At 42.1% G+C, this 20,482-nt stretch overlaps 1 protein-coding gene and 1 pseudogene across 1 annotated transcript in view; one reads left to right on the top strand and one right to left on the bottom strand.

Moving 5' to 3' along the window:
• TRANK1 (tetratricopeptide repeat and ankyrin repeat containing 1) overlaps positions 1 to 20,482 on the bottom strand; it is a 75,940-nt gene that overhangs the window by 18,016 nt on the left and 37,442 nt on the right. Inside the window, exons 4-9 of the mRNA XM_049766468.1 lie at positions 16,781 to 17,035; positions 14,768 to 14,935; positions 11,005 to 13,881; positions 7,002 to 7,201; positions 6,611 to 6,748; positions 957 to 1,097 (exon numbers count right to left, since the gene is read on the bottom strand). Of these exons, the coding sequence (XP_049622425.1) occupies positions 957 to 1,097; positions 6,611 to 6,748; positions 7,002 to 7,201; positions 11,005 to 13,881; positions 14,768 to 14,935; positions 16,781 to 17,035 (3,779 nt within the window). The remainder of the gene's footprint in view (positions 1 to 956; positions 1,098 to 6,610; positions 6,749 to 7,001; positions 7,202 to 11,004; positions 13,882 to 14,767; positions 14,936 to 16,780; positions 17,036 to 20,482) is intronic.
• LOC125998381 (uncharacterized) lies at positions 10,323 to 10,422 on the top strand (annotated as a pseudogene).

The raw sequence follows: 20,482 nt of genomic DNA, 5'->3' as shown, positions 1-20,482 counted from the left end.
AGGGTTTTATGGCTACCCAAAATGCATGCACAGCTTGGTGGTGATTTAGCTTCTATTTATGCAGAGCCTTCTGGGCATTTTACAGAAATAGTCTCATAACTGCTATTTGCTACTTATTTGTTGTTTTCTTTGTATGAGTCAGAAAACTAGAACAGTGGTTTCTCCCAAAGATTTTGTTTAGGCTTGTTTTAATTTTCTGTGATGTTCTCATCCTCCTTCACAAGAAGTCCCCTCAAGCCTCCCTCAGTTGGGAACACCACAAAACTTCTTGACTTTGGCCTCACTCTGTCAGGTGCTGTCACCTGAAAGCTGGGAAACTCCTAGTTAGATCTGATAAGCCACATTACCAGCATCAGTCTCCACTAACTAGAGTCCTGGAGTTCTCATATGAACAAAGTCAAATTTCTTTTTTAGGCAGGGTGTTGGGACCACACCAGCAGTGCTCAGGGGTTACTCCTGCTCTGAGCTCAGAAATCACTTCTGGCAGGCTCAGGGAACCATATGGGATGCTGAGAACCAAACCAGGGTCTGTCCAGGATCGTCCTTGTACAAGGCAAATACCCTATTAATGGCCCCAAAGCCAAATTTCTGAAGAGCTACCACCTTCTTTCCCTCCCACAACCAGCCCCCCCTTTCAGAAAGAGCTATCTAGCCCATGAATACACCTGCTGAGAAATAAGAATTTGTTAACAATGATACCTCTGCTCCTCTCTTTTCCATTCTCCACTCCAGGTGCAAGGCTCTTTTTTTTGTTTTGTTTTTGAGGTAGGGCCCTACCTTGCAGTGCTCTGGGATTATTCTCGGCTCTGTGCTCATGAGTGAGTATAGCACTGCTCAGAGGACATCTCTGGACATCTATTTCTCCAACCCCAATGTTCCATCTTTAATCTCATATTCTCAATTTGTTGATAGGTTCCCCATCAGGTAAGTACAACGTCCAAGGGCAGAAAAATCACCTTGTACATTTCTGGATTCACTGCAAGAGTTCGGCCCTGGGAGGAGCTGGGCTTTTCCAGGGACACTTCAATCAGTGGCTGGTTTTCTTGAAAATCTGATGATGGTGTAAATGAAGAAATAATCTTCCATTCTTTGTAAGCCTGAACAACAATGACAAATTAAGATCAATAGAACGTGCTGTGATAAGCCCAGGACCAGGACTTCACTCCCAGCTATGAAGAAAGGGCAATTTGATGGCCTTTGAGTGTGGGAAAGGGAGAAACTCAAGTTACAATGGAATATTATGAAGCCATCAGGAGAGATGAAGTCATGACATTTTCCTATACATGGATGTACATGGAATCTATTATGCTGAGTGAAATAAGTCAGAGGAGGAAGAGAGACACAGACTAGTCTCACTCATCTGTGGGTTTTAAAAAAAAAGTAAAGACATTAATGTAATAATCCCAGAGACAATAGAGTGAAGGGCCAGAAGAACTGGCTCACAATATGAAGCTCACCACAAGGAGTGGTGAATGCTGTTAGGGAAATAAACTACACTAACAGCTAGCATGACAAAGCAAATGAATGAGAAAAGTAGAATGCCTGTCTCGAATACAGGGGGAGGAGGGAATCCGGGGCATCGGTGGTGGGAATGTTGCACTGGTGAAGAGGGATGTTTGTTTATGACTGAAACCCAACTACAATCATGCTTATAATTATGGTGCTTAAATAAATATTTTATTAAAAAAAAAAAAACAGGATCTAGGACTCTGCCAGGAAGCCAGGCATATGTGCCTATTTGTGAGGGGAGAAGGCTTAGCTGTTTAGAACATTCTTTATTTTGAAATTCGAATTTTAACAAACAATACAGAGAGGACCAAAGTTAATCTGACCCTATTCTGTAAGAGATCCCATTTAGGATAATAGCTGAAAAGAGACATGTGGCAATATTTTTTGTTTTGGGGGCTACACCTGGTAGTGTTATGGATTTACTCCTGGTTCTGTGCTCAGGTGTCACTCTTGGCAGTACCTGGAGGATCACATGTGATGCTAAGAACTGAAGCTGGGCCAGTTGTGTGCAAGGTCACTGCTCTACCCACTGTATTATTTCTTCAGCCTCATGTGGCTAAATGTTTCTAATTAAGTTATTCAAATGGCCAGAGGACAGCTTCAGAAGTAATGAGGCAGAGACTCTAGGTCAGATCTAGCAAACTCTTTATTTTGTTTGTTTGTTTTTTGTTTTTGAGCCACACTTGATGACGCTAAGGGAATAGATAGTCTTGGCTATATGCTCAGAAATCGCGCCTGGCTTGTGGGACCATATGGAATGCCCGAGGATCAAATCTAAGTCAGTACTAGATTAGCACGTGCAAGGCAAATGCTCAACAGCTTGGGCCACCACTCCAGCCCCTTTTCTGTTTATTTTAGTTTTATAATTTTATTTATTTTAATAAATTATTTATTTATTTATTTATTTAAGCACATGGTTACAAACATGTTCTTAATTGGTTTTCAGCCATAAAATGCATGCACCCCCTTCACCAGTGCAACTTTCCCACCACCACTATATCCGTTTTCCTCCTCCCCCATTCCCTGCTTGTCCTTGAGACAGGCTTTGTATTTCTCTCTATCATTGTCACGTTGTCACGGTAGCTGTTAGTGTAAGTGTAGTTATTTCTTGAACTGCATTTACCACTCTTTGTGATAAGCTTCTTATCGTGGGCTGGTCCTCTGGTCCTTCCAGCCCTCTCTCTATTGTCTCTGGGTGCTATTATTACATTGTCTTTTTCCCCCTTAAGTCCCACATATGAGTAAGACTATTCTGTGCTTATCTCTCTCCCTCTGACTTATTTCATTCAACATAACAGTCTCCAACTCCAATCCATGTACAAGCAAATTTCATAACTTCGTTTTTTCTAGTAGCTGCATAGATAGCTCCATTATATAGATGTACCACAGTTTCTTTAGCCATTCATCTGTTGTTGGGCATCTGGGTTGTTTCCAGATTCTGGCTATTTTACATAGTGTGCTATGAACATAGGAGTGCAGAGGGCATTATTGTATTGTGTTTTCATGGACCTAGAGTATATAACTAGGCCTGGTATTAGATCCAGCAAACTCTTAATTCAGTTCTCCCAATACAAGAAAAAAAATTGGCTTTCTTTTTTGTGGTCTTGCTTTCCCTCTTTCTAAAATGGATATAATAAAATTCTCCATGTTTGTTGGGAAAATAAAAGAAGATAATCAGTGCCAAATGTTTACTATAATGCCTAATATACAGTTAATATTTTAACCATTTTTTTCCTTTACTCAAATCCGAGTCCCAAAGTTCCAGAGCCTACATAGTCCAGGACTGAAAGACTTTTGCTCTTGAAAGGTCAAGTAGTAAATATTTTTGGCTTTGTGGGCCATATAACCTCTCATAACAACTTAATATTCTGTTGTAGTGCAAGTGAACCACAGTCACGCTCTGAGTTCCAAATTATTTTAGACTAAAATTTTGACTTTTATGTAACAGCTAAGTATTTATTTTCATGTTTTATCTTCCAACCATCTGAAAACAGGAAACTTATTATTAGCTTTCAGATAACACAAAAACTGACAGTATACAGGGCTCTGGTCTCTATCAGACTGGGTGTGTGCACCTGAGGGGAAGCTGACATGTTAACATTGTAGACATTTTTTTAAAATCTAGAACTCCACCAAAATTTCACATCTCCTGGCCTGGTGCTACCTGTCACTAAACAATACACCTTTTTCAAGATGATAATTAAAAAAAATTAAGCTCATTTCCTCCTTTAAAAACTTCTTAACAATTGGTGGCAGGAAATGAACACTGGTGAAAGGACAGGTGTTAGAATATAGTATGACTGAAACTCAACCTTCAACAACTTTTAAATTGCATCGTATGGTGATTCAATTCAAAAAAAATTTTTGGTGTTTGGGCCACACCCCGCGGCACTCAGGGGTTACTCCTGGCTCTACACTCAGAAATCACTCTTGGAAAACTCAGGGGGCCATATGGGATGCTGGGGATCAAATCCACGTCCATCCCTGGTCCACTGCATGCAAGGGAAACACCCTACTGTTGTGCTATTTCTCTGCCCCTCAAATTTAAAAAAAATGTAAAGAAAATCCTTAACTTAAACTATGTAAATATCAGGTTAAATGTGTTCAACACTGTCTAAAAACAGTGATGATGATGATGTCAGTGTATACTACTGGTGGCTCATACTTGAAACATGGTTCAATTAGCACAGATTACAGCACAAGTGTCAGCACCACGCTAAGTCATAATAATTATTTAATGTCCAACACTGAAACGTATCACCAGTTCTAAGAAAGGTGAGTCATTAACCCCTGAACTAGTGAGAAGATAAATAAAAGGGCCTCAGGGCTGGGTTATGACTATCCTCTGGTTCTTACAACTGACCTGTTTGCTGAGGAGTCCCTGTGCCTATGGTCAAGAGGTTGTCCTGAAAACCACATCTGGCAAGGGCTCTAGAGGACAAGGTTGCAAAAAGAATTGAAAAATGTTGAGTGGGGGCTGGAGAGATAGCACATTGGTAGGACGGTTGCCATGCATGCGGCAAACCTGGAACAGACCCAGGTTCAATTCCTGATATCCCACGTGGTCCCCAAGCCTGCCAGAGCTTGAGCACAGAGGCAGTAGTAACCCCTGAGGAGTGTTACCAGGTATGGCCCCAAAACAAACAAACAAAAAAAAGTAAGAAAACTGCTAAGTGAAAAGCAAAAGCAGTTCACAGGGCACAGAATGACCCTGTTGACGTGACTAAAGCAAACACAGGAAAATGATTTACTTACAAGGCAGTCTCTGAGGAGCATGTGTGTTAGCAGCAAGAAGACAGCAGCACTTCAGGCAATACAGGGAATTAAAAAAAAGCATCTAAATCTGCAGGCTTCCCCTACTGGAACTATCATTGTGGAGGGAATGGCATATCATACTAGCAAGACAAAACGGTAGGTAAAGCCTGACCTCTAAATAAACAGAGTAACAGAGTGACAGAGTAGCCTTTTTTCCCCATAAATAGTTGACAGGCTATACCATAGGTTCCAGAGCCCCTTGCACTTCTCACTGGTATACAAATAAACAACTGGGACCTAGAAAAGTAGAATGATGGAGTCTTACCCCTTCCTCTTTGGGAAGTCTCAATCTAATCATGATCAATGGTTATATTATTAAAAAAAAAGTTAGTCCCCCAAGATTTAAATTAGCCCCAGGACTAATAAATAAGTGTGTCTGCTTTAGCAAAAGTCGGTGGAAAGGAACAGATTTAAGTTTCAGCAATGGTTTCCTCATCATGAAAGTTTTGAGAAGCCAATCTGAATGCAGGGCTTTAAATGGCAGCACATAAGGTGGAAAGATCATAAAATTTAAACTAATATTAGAACTTAAAGGAAGTGACTTTATCTTATGACTCTGCCACTTCTACTATGACTATGAGCAATGGCCTTAATTTCATGATCCTAAGCTTTATTTCTAGAACGAGGGCACAGGGAGCAAACAAACATGCAACCTCAGCAGGTTGGTGAATGATGAAGTGAGTGACCTTAAAGCACCCAAAGCAATTTTAGTGGTAGGTCCTGTCAAAGCAAACATGACTTTTTTTTAAGAAGTGCAAGAAGGGCCCGGAGAGATAGCACAGCGGCGTTTGCCTTGCAAAGCAGCCGATCCAGGACCAAAGGTGGTTGGTTCAAATCCCGGTGTCCCATATGGTCCCCCGTGCCTGCCAGGAGCTATTTCTGAGCAGACAGCCAGGAGTAACCCCTGAGCACCGCCGGGTGTGGCCCAAAAACCAAAAAAAAAAAAAAAAGAAGTGCAAGAAAATCTAAGAAGTCCTTAAAACTGTGAGTTCTGGGGCATTTTCAGTTGTCAAAGCTAATGGTGCTTCTAAGTGGAATATGGCAAATAGCACTGTAGGCTGTGGGAAGGTGCACTTGGAATCAGGACACAGCCAGCTAAATCCCCAGAGGTGATCTAGTAAAGCCATGAGCCAACCTGAGGCCCTGACAAAGGACAAGGTAAAGTGAAGTTTGTGGCTAGAAAACCAAGACCATTAGCCAGAGTTGGTAGACCTACTCGCATTGTAGACACAGGAGCCAAGTCAAAGCAGTGAGCTGGCACAGAGGTTACTGAGGGGTCAGTCAGGGACTCTTTCACTGTCAAAATCTACACAGGTGTCAAAGCCATGCCAAAGGGATCTCCAGGGACGGTGGCTGTTCTTGTCCCCTGAGTCACCTGATCCAATGGACAGGACCACACTTTGGTCATCTTCTCAGAGTTGTCTCTTTCTATGAACTGACCTTGCCTTCCACCCTTCTGTCCTTCCAGGACAGCTAACTCAAGAATCCTCAGGAGTCAACAATTAGGCAGCTAGAGAAAAGCTAGAAACTGGCACCTGGGCACCAGGCATTTAGAAGAAGATACCTGTGAGAGAACTGGGAAAGACATGGTGAAAACCAGCCTATGACATTGTGAAACAATTCACAATCACTGTCACAACTCTATCCACATTCAATGGATGATGCTCCAGGACAGAAACAGGCATCTTTGGAAAACTCTTCTAACCTTCAAATTTTCCATCATGAATGGGAAGGGAAATTTAGAAATAGATGTGCATTGTGTGCAAAAGAATTCAGTATGACATACCTCAGAATCAGTGAAAAAGTTGTAAAGGAGGACATCATCAAATTCTAAGCCTTTTGCTTCATAAACTGTTAGCACAAGTGCCAATCCAAGCTCTTCTGGAATTTTCTCCTTTGCAGTTTCATTAGCTACAAGGATTACCTGAGTGAAGAAAAGGTGTAAAATAAGAAAAGGTTTGAAAGAAAACATCAAATTTTACAGAAATTTAGGAAAGTTCATTTTATTTCTGTGGTGGCTGCTAATACATTCAAGAGAGAAAAAGAATTGATCTGCCAAGCTGGTGGACATGTGTTCGTAACAATTTCTTAACTTGCCTGTCTCTGGAACCCACACACTAGAGACAAGGCGATTATTGAATTCTACCTTATTTCTCAAACAATCCCATAATACTCACCTGATGGGCTCCAAATTCAATGGGCTGCGTTTTCCTCTTGTTCCCTCGGAGTAAAATTGCTAAGTCACTTACACTACAAGACTCCAGCACTGTGGGTCTGGGACCATCAAAGAGGCCAGAATCCCTAGGAAGGCGATCAAAAGACTCCGGGAAGTAGAACTGAAGCAAGTCCACCACTCCAGAGGCCAGATTTAGGATTCCTGGGATTAAACAAAAAAATGCATCAGAGGCAGTGCCAGAGTTGGGGTGCTAGAGGTAAGGTGCCTGCCTTGCAAGCGCTAGCCTTGGAAAGACAGCGGTCTGATTCCCCAGTGTCCCATATGGTCCCTCCAAGCCAGGAGTGATTTCTGAGCGCATACCCAGGAGTAACCCCTGAGTGTCAAAGGGGTGTGATCCCCAAAAAACACAAACAAAAAAATACATCAGAGGCTGGACACTTTTTTGTTTTGTTTCTTTCCTGAGAAGCAGATTGGGCTCTGATAATATATTATATATAATATGTTATTATTTAATTACAAACCATCTAATATCCATTTGATGAACTTTTTGGCTCAAGCCATATTGCTCTGGGTGGATGAAGACAGGGAGAGATGTTTCTGTGCACAAACATTTTGTGAGTGCTTAGTTCCAAAGAAGAGCCTAATGGAAACCATCAAGGCTCTTAGAAAAACTACTAGAAGGGTCTTGTGCCTATATGATAAGGAAGTAAGAGTCTTCCTGGACCTCTGATTGCTGCTCAGACCACAGAAACAGCAGAGCTGGCTGCTAGCGAGAGGCAGCAAACAAGGCCTTTGCCATCTTTTCCACTCAGTTTATCCCCACCTAACAGAGAACTATGGGGAGCTCGGAGGGCCAAGGGGAGAAATGTTAGATGAAAAAAGGAATCTTCACAGAGCTTTCCCTCAGATAACACCTCTTGTCAAAGAGACAGTGAGATCAAATTGAGATGCAGTGATGCTAATCAAATACCACTGTCTGCCAGTACTTTCACAAAAATCATCTTACTCTATCCTTACAACTTCCTAATGTGATAGACCTGGTAAACATGCCTTAACAAATAACAACTTGAAGATTTGGGTTGGTAAACCCCTCCAAGTAGCAGAATTTGAAATGACTGGATCATCCTGGGTCTTTCCACTGTCTCAGAAGTCATCTGTCCACACCTGATGGAAAACTATATTTCTGGTACAACAGCATGAATTGGGCATATATGTCTACCTATGAAATACCAAGTAAGAAAAAAAATTTTTTACTATCTAATATTGATAGTAGTCAATGTATATAATGTAAAAAAATGAGCACAGTTGGAAGTAATTGAATCTCAGTACATCATCACCTGTGTTGTGGATCCCATCCCGTCAAGAACTAGTCAGCATCAGAGATGTGCATTCATTAATTAATCTCATCCAGATGTAATTAATTACATCAGATATGTGATTAATTAAGAGGCTCAGGAGATTTCACTTCAATGAAAAACTGGAATCCACTTAATGCCCTTCTAAGGAATTAGATAAGCCACATTTAAAAAAATACAAATATGAAGTATTGATACAATATAAATGAGTCTGGGTAACATTATGCTAAATGCCAAGCCCAACATATTGTGTGATTCAATTTATATGAAAATTTCAGAATAGGCACACCTGTAAGAACTGAAAAGTAGATGAATGGTTCTAGAAAGTGGGGGTGATAGGAGCAGAGAATGAGGAATGACTGCTAATAACTATTAAGTTTCTTTCTGGGGTAAATGAAAATGTTTTGGAATCAGATAAAAGGTAATAGCTACACACCTTGTAACTATATTAAACCTAGCCAAAATGCATGTTCCAAACAGATAAATATTATGCTATGTGAATCTCAATTTTTAAAAATAGAACAAAACAGAGGAATCCCCTCAGTTAACATGGCATATATTTACTACATAATAAATTTATATGTGATAAATATTTCCTGCATAGTGAAAAATGCCAGAGGAAGTGAAACAAATGTTAGTTTAGTTGTGTATCGTAATTTTCCCCCAAATCTCAAGTATTTTCTAATGTCTCTATAATCTATTCTCATTCAACAAGAGCAACACTCAATTCACTCAAATCTTCCTTCCATTCAAAGAAATCTATGAGGTTAGTCCATCTAGCCATTGTTTGAATGTATTAAAGTATCACATCATAAAAGAAAAACATCAAATAATAAATATACATTCACAACAGTATCCATTCAATAGAAATAGAAAACAAACTGAGTAAAATCCATAAGCAGAAATCTAACAGCAGATAGAACTGCAAGAGCTAACCCCCTCCAAAAAGGGGGTGGGCAGGAACAATTATACAGATAGCCTTGCTCATGGCCAACATGGGTTCAATCCCTAGCAGTCCATATAGTCCCTCAAGCACTACAGAATTGATTCCTGAGTGCAGAGCCAGGAGATACCTCTGTGCACTGCCAAAAGTGACATACCCCCCCAAAAAAGCAAAATGAAAGAAATGCAAAAGCTCCATTTACCAACCTGAATGACTCTTTTGGGACATGAGAGTGGTTTTGGGTCACCCTACAGTGTTCAGAGATAATTTCTGGAGCTAGAGAACTATATACAGTGACAGAAAACATAACAGAGTTAGTACCATGCAAGACAAATGCATGAACACACACTCGCTCTCTCCACTCTCTCTCTCTCTCCTCTATATTTCTCCCTAAAATCTAAAGAAATCTCAAAACATAACATAAAGAGACTAGATAGAAAGTGGACAGAGAATATGTTTTGCACAGAATCACTACCAATTTGACTCCCCAGACCTTCATGGAGTTCAAACCCAAATCTTTCCAGGTGTGATCTCTGAATTGAAAGTCAAGAGTAAGTTTTAAGCACTGCTAGGTATGACTCAAAAAAGCAAAGAAAACATAAAACCAGGATGAAGACCCCCTCCTTCTTGTTTGTCTGGCATGGTTTCACTAAAGGAAGTTTCTAGGGGGCAGAAGAGATAGCATCGGGGTCTTGCATGCACTCAATCCCAGTTTGATCCCTCAAACTCTGATGGGTGCAGGCCTGGAAGATCATGAGTACCACCAGGTATGACCAGGGAGGTCCATCAGGATCACTGGGTGTGGCTCTGAAGCTCCCCAGCACTGGCAAGGCACCCAAACCCCAGGGTCTGAGTAGTACTGCATCCTCTGGTCAGTGCATTGAACCACCAATAAATAATTGCTAGGAAGGGTTCCTGGATATCCTAAGCAACATTAGGTCATCCTCTAAAAAATAAAAAATCTCTAAATGTGTAAAATAAGTCTCCAATGCTTGTGGACAGTCAGGGCAGAATGACTCCAGGAGTGCTCGCTTCGGCAGCACACATACTAAACTTGGAATGATACAGAGAAGATTAGCATGGCCTCTGTGCAAGGAGCACTCTGAGAACCATATGCAAATTTTCAGCACTAGGTGGCGATATTTAATCCCTCTATACCTCACTCTGCCCTTTAGTCCCATGGGGTGATGCCTGCATTGTAGAGCTGTTCGGAGTAGGCACAGATACCAGGAAGAAACTTCATAGCGTAGTACATCTCACACAGATGGGGTACAACTGAAGTTCAAAGTAAAAGCACCTGAGTGAACACAATGTCCTACCGCCTCTCAGACCAGTCTGTTTGTCCTGACGAAGCTGTTTAGGATTGAAGACTGTTGACTGGTGTGCAACTCCTACATATGGAGGTGCTTCCAAAGCGTTTTACCAAAATTTCACTTTAGACATTCTCTAAATATATGTGCCTGTAATGGCAAACCCTTAAAAGGTGATTATTTTAAAGACCATCCATTGTTTGAATGATCAACCTAAGAATGAATAGTGGAATGAGTGAACAATTTCTTATGTCTGACAGAACCTGCTAGAAAAGACCAAAGTGAGAATCTTACTGCAAAGGTTCTGCGAAGCTAGGCTTCAGCACAGCAAAATCCCAAGGCATCAGTCCCATTGCTTCCCCAAGAGGGTAGTGAGCCAAGAAAGCCGAGACATACCTGAGTGAGACCTGTAATTCTGGTATAGCTGGTGGATCTTCTTGGGCTTCCGGACAGCACACTGCTTGTCAGTGGTGTTCCTGCTGGCATAGTGGAACAGAGAGCGCAAGTCGCTGAAGCGGAAGGCCACACCCTGCATGATGCTCTGAGCTGTGTCCCCAGTAAGGAACATGGCATTTGGGTCATTGATACATTTCATCAGCAGTGCCAGCTCAGCCTGGGTGAAGTCCTGAATCTCATCACCATACAGCTCATGGATGGACCACGGGAGCACCTTGAGCTTGGACAGCCTCCAGGACAGATTGTACAGAACATCTTCTTCATCAAAATAGCCTTTCTGAGATCGTATCTGTTGATAGAGGCAGAAGAGACTATAGATCTTGCTCCGGTCTTCTTTAAAATTGGGGGACCGTTTCCGTCCTAATTTCTTATATGCTTCCTCTGTGAGACTTCCTTTGGGAGAACTGAGGGCTTCATAAGACCCCTTCAGAAAAGATTTTATTTCTTTCCAGATGAGTGCGGGGTTATAGGAGGTTTTTCCTCTGATCATTTTGGGCCATATTTCATTGGTAAACACCTCAAATGTCACATACACCCGGGGGTCACTGTCACTGGCACGTGCTTCTGTGGCTTTGTCCTCTTCCCCACAGTCCCCATCCATCTCAACCTCTTCTTCATCCTCCTGCCAACTGGGAATGATCAGTTCATCCTGGGTGGACCACCCAACAATAGTTCTTTTCAGGCTTCCATCTTCATTCCTCAGGAAGAAAGGATTGGGCAGCGAAGCATCCAGGAGGAGCAGCAGCTGCTTTGAGGTGACAAACAGAGGAAAGTTCTCATCCCGTAGATCCTGGAGTTTGTAGGTGTTGGGTTCTAAGGGTTTATAGTGACTAGTGGCCTTGGTAGATTTGCAAAGTTCAATGAAATTCCTCTGCACCTCCTGGCACAAGACATGATTCTTAGTCACAAAGATTTGATGCAAATGCTCCAGCTGTTGGGGTAGCTGGTCAGCACATACTTCCGCCTCTTGGCTGTGCCCTGTCTGCTCCCCTCTACTCTCCTCTGCCCTGGCTTCACTCTCCTGTTCTTCATCTATGCTGTCTGATATTTCCACTTCAATGGAGCCTTCCTCTTCTTCATCCTCTTCCTCTTCCTCTGTACCTTCCCTTCTGGCTTCCACTTCTGACTTTCTCTTTGACAAGATTGGTTTGGTCAGCAGTGGACTTCCTGCCTGCTCAGCTTTCTCCCAGTATACATGGAATTTCTTCCACAGTCTATAGAGGCAGCATGTTGTCTTCCCAGTGCCACTTCGGCCAATGAGGATGATGGGCTCCAGTGGCCTGGGGTTGAGGTCGATGACAGCATACTCCAGCTCACCCACACGGAAGGGATACTCCACTGTGGCCTTCATGTCGTTGAGGATGTTGAATGCCATGTTGGTGCTGAAGCTGTGGAACTTCATGATGTTATATTCTGTCTCCACTGAACTGGCTGGAGGGAAGTATTCAGAATCCATGTGCTCTATTCTCCTCTCTGCCTCCATGTCCTCCACATAGCAGCGAGGGATCCGTTTCTGGATTTTCTTATTGGCCGACACCTGGCCTTTGTTGATGCCCTTCAGCTTCTTTCGCAGGATACAAGAAAAGCCCCGGTCATAGGCATTGCAGATGGCCCTAATGGAGTCTGACAATTTGCAGTGATCCAGCACAATGTCCCAGATCCGAATGATTTCTGTGTAGACCCGTCCTGACTTTTCCATAGATGGAATACTTCGTTCTGTGGCAAAGATCTTCTCTGGGTTCTCACTGCAACGTGGAGAGAAGTCGATGGCCAGCTCCCACAGCATCCGAGCTCCTTTGTCTAGCTTAGCCTCAAAGAGCTGGATGCTTCCCTTGAGGTGTTTTAGCCGCTTGTGCAGGCTCTGAGTCCACTCACCATTCCCCAGCTGCTGTATAATCAGGATGATCTTCTTCTTGATAACCTTTGTCATGACCTTGCTGGACAGCTTTTTGAGCATTTCAGAGGTGCACTCAATCTCCCATGTCATGTTTTCGAAGTCCTGGAGACAGGACTCAATGTCTTGTGCACTCCAGTTGTCCTGGTCCTCATTGCCTTCCCTCCCTGGGAGATAAGCAGGAAGGAGCTGAGAGACTCCAGAACATATCTGGCCAAAGCCTCCCACTGTCTTGAGAACAGTGGGGTCATCCTCACTACTGTTTGAGTCCTCAGACACCAGGGTTTTCTGGAGCTTGTTTCTCTTTACTTCTGTGCCCGCATCTGCCTTGAGACACTTGGAAGTTTGAAAACAGTCCTCTGGCAGGGACATTTCCCGTTCAACCTGTTGAATCAAAACTGTGATGTCCTGCACAAGGCGATCTTTCACAGAGCAGGAGCCAGTGTCTCCAGCCTCCTGGGCTTCAGGCAGGCTCTCCAAGCTGACTGGGACTTCAGCCTTTTTAGGCTGGGATGTGGCCATGCAGGGAAGTGACTTGAATATGTCCTGGGATTTGAATTGTGATATGTGTCCAGGGGTGGTAGCTCTCAAGAACCTTCCCGGGGGCTGAGCAACAGGGTCCTGCTGGACCTTCCGCCTGTTCTCCATCACTGCTTTGTTCCAAGTCAAGAGCAAAGAATCGTTCTTCTTGATCCGGTGGCGTGCATCTTTGCCTTCTTTGTTTGTCAGGTTGAAGTTAATGTCAAACCTTGCTAGTAACTCTATCAGCTTCTTAGTGTGCTTTGTCTTCCCCTTCTGGAAGAGGATGTGCATCAGAGTGTTCCCACTGCTATCTTGGACATTGGGATTAAGGTAGTAAAATTCAATGGGGTTGTACCAGAATAGATTCAATAGGTGGCTGAGGAAGTTAAAGCCGATGTTAACTGAAAAATACAAACAAAAGCCCATGAATGGTTGTTCTTCTCAGGAACAGAGATTAAACCCCTGATTTTGAGAGGGACACCAGCTTGGGACATCTTTATAACCCTCCCCCTCTGCCACTTCCCCCAACTATTCTATATTTGTTAAGTAGCATTGATTTTTCAGTTGGAGGTTATTTGCTTCTCTTGGGGTATTAGCAATGTTTAAAACAATCAATGTTGAGGGCTGGAGCAATAGCACAGTGGTAAGGCCTTGCACTCAGCCAACCCAGGACGAACCCTGGTTTGAATCCCAGCATCCCATACTGATCAACTTCTGAGAGCAGAATCAGGAGTAACCCTTGAGTGTCTCCAGGTGTAACCAAAAAAAAAAAATAATAATAATAATAATAATAACACCAATCAATATTCAACAATCAATGTTCTGATTGTTGTAGAAAAGGGCTATAGCATTAAGCGATAGGTGGCAGTAAGGATACTGCAAAACACATCAAAAAATCACAGAACTGGAAAATTACCATAATACTGTTTAATAATGATGTAGATAAATGTCAACCATGCCAAGGGCGAGAAGCCTGAAGCCACCTTTAATAGTTTAGTAAGATGTTTCATGTCAGCAACCTTGAAAATGGTATAAACAAGATGATCGTATTTGTCCAGTATGGATCACCAACTCTTAAACTTAAGGATCTCTTGACCGCCCCCACACCCAATTCACAGTGTCAGTTACTTCTCCCTATCAAGCTGCAGGGAAGAGGTCAGGGGATACACAGAAGCCTGGATCTGAAGTGAGCTTACCACCCTCTTTTTCCAAGATGATTTTCTCAAAAGGCACAGCATCAATTCTCCCAGCCAGCCACCCCATGGTGGTGGGAAACAAATAGCTCACCTTGGATGTCTAAAAAAATGTGAAGTGCTGCATGCAGAGGTGTGTCACCTTCCATGAGAGAGATACAGCGTGGATCTGCACCCCTGCTCAGCAGAACAAAAGCCAACTCAAAGTCCTCATGTTGGAGGCACACGGAGAGAGGCCTTTCTTGGAGACCCTCGAGTAAGGCTACAAGGGGTAAAGAAAAAGGGCAGCTGTAAGACCTGGAAGCTACAGCCCAAGACAAGGTTCACTGGGGCCTCCTAGCAGCAAGGGCTCTTCTACCACTTATTTCAAGGTAAGAACAGGCCCCTCCCGCTGCCACCATCCTGGTCCTATTCCTTCAAACACTCTGTCTCTGGAATAGGCCTCTGCCACTTCTGTAGTTTCCCTTCCTGTGCACCCACATGACCACAGACCACTTCCTACACAGAGCTTTGGATTGTGGACAGAGCAGCCAACAGGTAAAAGCATGATTCTTATTCCAGGCAGGGAATCCAGAGTTAGCAGCCAGGATGCTCTGTGAACTTTGAAACAGAGAATGCCCCGTGTGACTCTCCATTGCCACCATGCCTGGCTTCTCTCTTCCCCCTCTCACCTTCCTTTGAGCTGATACTAAGTAATGCTGTCTTTCCTGCAGGATCCCTAGCTTCCACTCACCATCCATCTGCAGTCCTCTGCACTGTGCCCCCACCCACAGTGTGCATTCATGTGCCTCTCTTCCTTTCTGAATATTTTTTAAAAATGTATTATAGTTTAGGCATCACAGTTAAAATAGTGTTAACCTCTATAGTACTAATGTACAAAGTTCCTGCTCCCCAAAACTTACAAAGGGCTCAATGCTCTTTGTAATATCCCTATGTCACCTCCAGCATACTCCTCTGTACTTAGTCCCTAGCACTTCATCCCAAGGACAATCTCAGTAAATGTTGAATGAAGAAACAAAACCAAGAAGTACATTACGCCATAGTGCCATGCAGAACTAGTAACTGTCCATGAAAGGAGTGAGCTTAAAGAAATAAAGAAGATAAGATAGGGTCGGAGTGGCGGTGCCGCAGTAAGGTGTTTGCCCTGCACCCATCTGATCTAAGATGGACTGCAGTTGGATCCCCCAGTGTTCCCCAGCATCCCATATGATCCCCCAAGCCAGAGCGATTTCTGAGTGTACAGCCAGGAGTAAATCCTGAGCAACACTGGGTGTGGTCCCCCAAAAAACAAAAAAAAGAAAGAAAAAAGAAGAAAAAAAGAAGAGAAGATAGTCCAACTAATTCCCACAAGCTATGCAGAGGACCAATGCCTAAAAACTTTGTGTGGCACTTAGAGCTAAGGCCCAATGCTACCCTCCTCAGAAAGGCATTTCCTCTTAATTGCAAAGCTACAGTAAACCACATAGCCAAAGAGCTCTTCCAAAGATACTATCTAAACAAACTCATTTAATATCCAAATCACCCCAAGAAAGAATGACTCTGAAGCATCCTCATTTCCAAAATAAGGAGCTACAAGCATAAATAGCACACCCAAGGCTGCAGAGTCAGTAGAGGCATTAGGGAGTGGGAATGAGGACGGAGGAGGTTGGTGTTTCTCAAGTATAATAATAAAACCCAATCCAGCAAGACGTCTATGCACTCCAGACACACAGTCAGCCAAGTGTGAGTGTGCTGATTACTGTGGCAGATGTTTCCACCCACCGATTATTGGCTATTTCTTTAAAAACAAAATTCCCATTTACTGATTGGAAGAGAACACTATAGTGCTGCATGAGGGGAAATGTTCCACAGCCAGGAGAAAATGACCCAAAGGTAAGGACCTTCCTCCCATCTACAGGCATCTTCTCACCCAAGAGAGTAAAGAGGACCCCTACACTGTAGAGTTCTTACAGGGGCACACAACTTCCATCACAGGTTTGAAACATGACAGAGGACAAGGGGAAAAGGCAGGAATGAAAGGAGTCTCTGTGAGCAAATGAGGGACAAAATAGCAGGCAGAGAGCCCAGAACCTTGGACAGCTCTCCAGGAAGCATTCCTGGTTCTTACCTCCTCCATCAATCAGGCAGCCCAGGAGAAAGGTCCTTCGCTGGTCCCAGGTGCTGAGTTGTGGAATGACAGAGCAGAGGTCGAGGTCTGAGAAGCAGCAGTCTCTGAGGACACAGTTTCCAAAGGGGGGCTCCCCACTCACTTTGCGGGTCAGCAGAAGAAGCACTTCTGGCCACTTCTGTCTTTCTAGTAAGAACTTGATGAAGGCGTTGGCACAGTCATAATTAATGTCACAAATCAGATCAGGAGGAATTTCTTTCCAAAACAAAAGAATACACCGCACAGTGAAAAAATGTCCACTTTTCTTGCACAACCCAACACAAATATACATAAGTCACAGTTGATTATTAAAGAGTAGGCCTAAGCATGAAAAGTGAAGAAAGTACTTAATTACTTTGACTCATGGAAGTCAGTGTAAATTACTTGGGTCTATTAGAAATACCCTAAGGAGAATACAGCTAGACTTGGAAGAACAGAATCTGACTGAGTCCTCTGAAAGAATAACACAGTGAGAGAATTCTACTGAATCAAAAAGGGCAAAAGCCTAAGATTCTGTTATTAGTAGTTTTGTGAATGTTTAGGCTTAAATCACAATTAAAAAAAGAAAAAGATGCCTAATTTAAATGTTTTATAACCTGCTTACAGGACATTAAAATGCAGGGAGATAGTATCAGGAAGCATATGGTCAGGAGAAAAATATGGTTAATTTCAATTATTAATTTTATACATAATCTATCCTTATACCTAATCTCTGCAAACAGAGTAATGACTATCCCAGTTAATACTGCTTATATATCTTTTTTGGGGGGTGGGAGGGTCACACCCAGCAGTGCTCAGTGGTTACTTCTGGCTCTCTGCTCAGAAATCGCTCCTGGCAGGCTCAAGAGACCATATGGGATTCGAGAATTTGAACTGTCATCCTTCTACATGAAAGGCATGATATCTCTCCTGCCCCTCAGATATCATTTTTTAAAGACAGAACAATCAATTATAAATTTCTGTGGAACCACAAAAGACCTAGGTTAGCCAAATCCATATTGAAAAACAAGAAACTGGGTGGCATTTCTTTACCTAACCTGAAGCTTTACTATAAAGCCATAGTGATCAAAATAGCATTATACTGGAAAAAGAGTCTCAGACCAATGAATCAGAATAAAATATCCAGTGATATATCCCCAAATATATGGTCAACTAGTATTTGACAAATGAGCCAAGAATGTAAAATGAAACAAAGACAGTTCAACAAATAGTTTTGGAACAACTGGATAACCACCTGTAAGAAATTAAAGATTGACCCATACCTCACATCTTACACAAAAGTCAACTAAAAATGGGTTAAAGACCTTGAAATCAGGGCCCGGAGAGATAGCACAGCAGTGTTTGCCTTGCAAGCAGCCTATCCAGGACCTAAGGTGGTTGGTTCGAATCCCGGTGTCCCATATGGTCCCCAGTGCCTGCCAGGAGCTATTTCTGAGCAGACAGCCAGAAGTAACCCCTGAGCACTGCCGGGTGTGGCCCAAAAACCAAAAAAAAAAAAAAAAAAAAAAAAAAAAGACCTTGAAATCAGAACCAAAGCTGTAAAGTTCACTGGGGAAAATATAGGCCGAACACTCCAAGACTTATACCACAAAAATGCCAATGGTGGGGCCGGAGAGATAGCATGGAGGTAAGGCGTTTGCCTTGCATGCAGAAGGTCGGTGGCTCAAATCCCGGCATCCCATATGGTACCCCAAGCCTGCCAGGAGCAATTTCTGAGCATAGAGCCAGGAATAACCCCTGAATGCTGCCAGGTGTGACCCAAAATAAAAATAAAAATAAAATAAAATAAAATAAAATAAAAAGCCAATGGTAAGAGCTATAGCATCAAACCTAAACAGATGGGACTACATCAAACTAAAAGGTTTCTGTATGGCAAAAGAAACTTGGGCTAAAACTAAAAAAATAGCTAATAGAATGGGAAAAAAAAATATTTGCACTCAATACATCAAAGGTCAGATATTTAGGATATACAAAGTACTCACAAAGATCAGCTCCACAAAAATAAAAAAAAATAGAGAAATGAGAATAAATGAATAGACACTTCTCTGAGGAAGAACAATAACTAGCCAATAGACACATGAAAACATGTTCACCATCATTCATTAAGGAACTCCAAATGAAGACAACAATGAGGTACCACAAAAAATAATGGGACCAAGTCTGCTGACGGTGATGTACTAAGAAAGGAACTCTTATCCACTGTTGGGAATGCTCCCTGGTCAAACCCCTATGAAAAGCAGTATGAAGAGTGCTCAGTAAACACAGAATTTAGCTGCCATATGATCTGAAATCACCCTCCTGGGTATCTATCCCCAAGATAGAAAGACATTCATCCAATTGTATGTATGCACACCACTAGTCATTGCAGCACAAAGTACAACAGCCAAGAACTGGAATCAATCTAGGTGTCCAACAACAGATGGGTGGATCATGAAGTTGTGGTACATATACATAATAAAATACTACATAGCAGTAAGAAATCATATAACCATTCATTTGCAGCAACATGGATGAAACTAGAAAATACAATGTTTAAATGAAATAAGCCAGAAGAAGGATAAATACAGAATGGTATCACTTATATGTGATATTCAGAATATAAACCATATATACAGATAGTACTCCTCAAAAAAAAAAAACACAATGGTGTAAATGGTAGATACTCCAAACACCGAAAGCTTTTATAAATATATATAATGGTATAATGAGAAGTAATCAAATCAAGCAGAAGAGGAGTTAACACAAAGCCTTTACTCTCTTTTATACCACAAAGAAACCTGCAACAACGGAAACAACTGTTTAGATCAAGCAGGTATTTAATCAACCTCTCAACTACAAAGGCCTATAATAATGTTCTAATGTTTTTATCTACAGAATAAGGTGCATATGATTGGAAGCCAGGAACTACCACTGCAGTGCTTGCTAGCAGTATGTATTAATTCCTTAATTTTATTATGTATATAAATTAACTCTTCAGCTTCTTTGTCCACAAAGGTTCTTGGAGATATAGGTTGGACACCCTAATTTTGCGATTCTGTGTTCTGTCACATTAGACTCCACATACAGTGCTTACTTATGACAATGTCTTGATAAAATATTCCAATTTGCCCATTTGCTTTTGATTGTCTTCTACTATGACCTAAAGCTGATGACCATTGAGACCACTGAAATAGGCAACTGCACACCATAGACTCAGTCCCACTCAGTGAGTATGTTTTTGCAAATTACAGTATTTTTTTCTTTTTTTCTTTTCTTATTTCCTTCATTTTTCTTTTTCAATTCAAGCTATGTTACTATCAGATCAGAATGCCCATGCTGTCAGTTTCTTTTCAGGAAAGCTCAGTGAACAAGACATAGTGGATGATACTACATAGGGCAGATTCCTCTTATAGTGCTCACTACCATATTACTTAGTACTCTAAACGTGAAAATTATGTTTATCCTAAAATGTTCCATGCACAATCTAACCCTGAAAGTTTCATTTAGCAAAGTTCACCCCTGCCATTGATAAAATTAGAAACCTAAAATTAGAAACCTTTCCCCTCTGAGGTGCTGGCCCAATTTAGCTATTTACTGTTTTTTCTCTCCTATTTTCCCCTAATCTATTCTTTTTCTTAATTCAATTATGTCTTAAGTGCTCTGACTCATCCCATAAGGGTCAGA

This window comes from Suncus etruscus, chromosome 20, assembly GCF_024139225.1.
Source record: "Suncus etruscus isolate mSunEtr1 chromosome 20, mSunEtr1.pri.cur, whole genome shotgun sequence".
Taxonomy (NCBI): Eukaryota; Metazoa; Chordata; class Mammalia; order Eulipotyphla; family Soricidae; genus Suncus; species Suncus etruscus.
The sequence above is the reverse complement of the archived record's forward strand: the minus strand, read 5'-3'. Positions and strand labels throughout refer to the sequence as shown.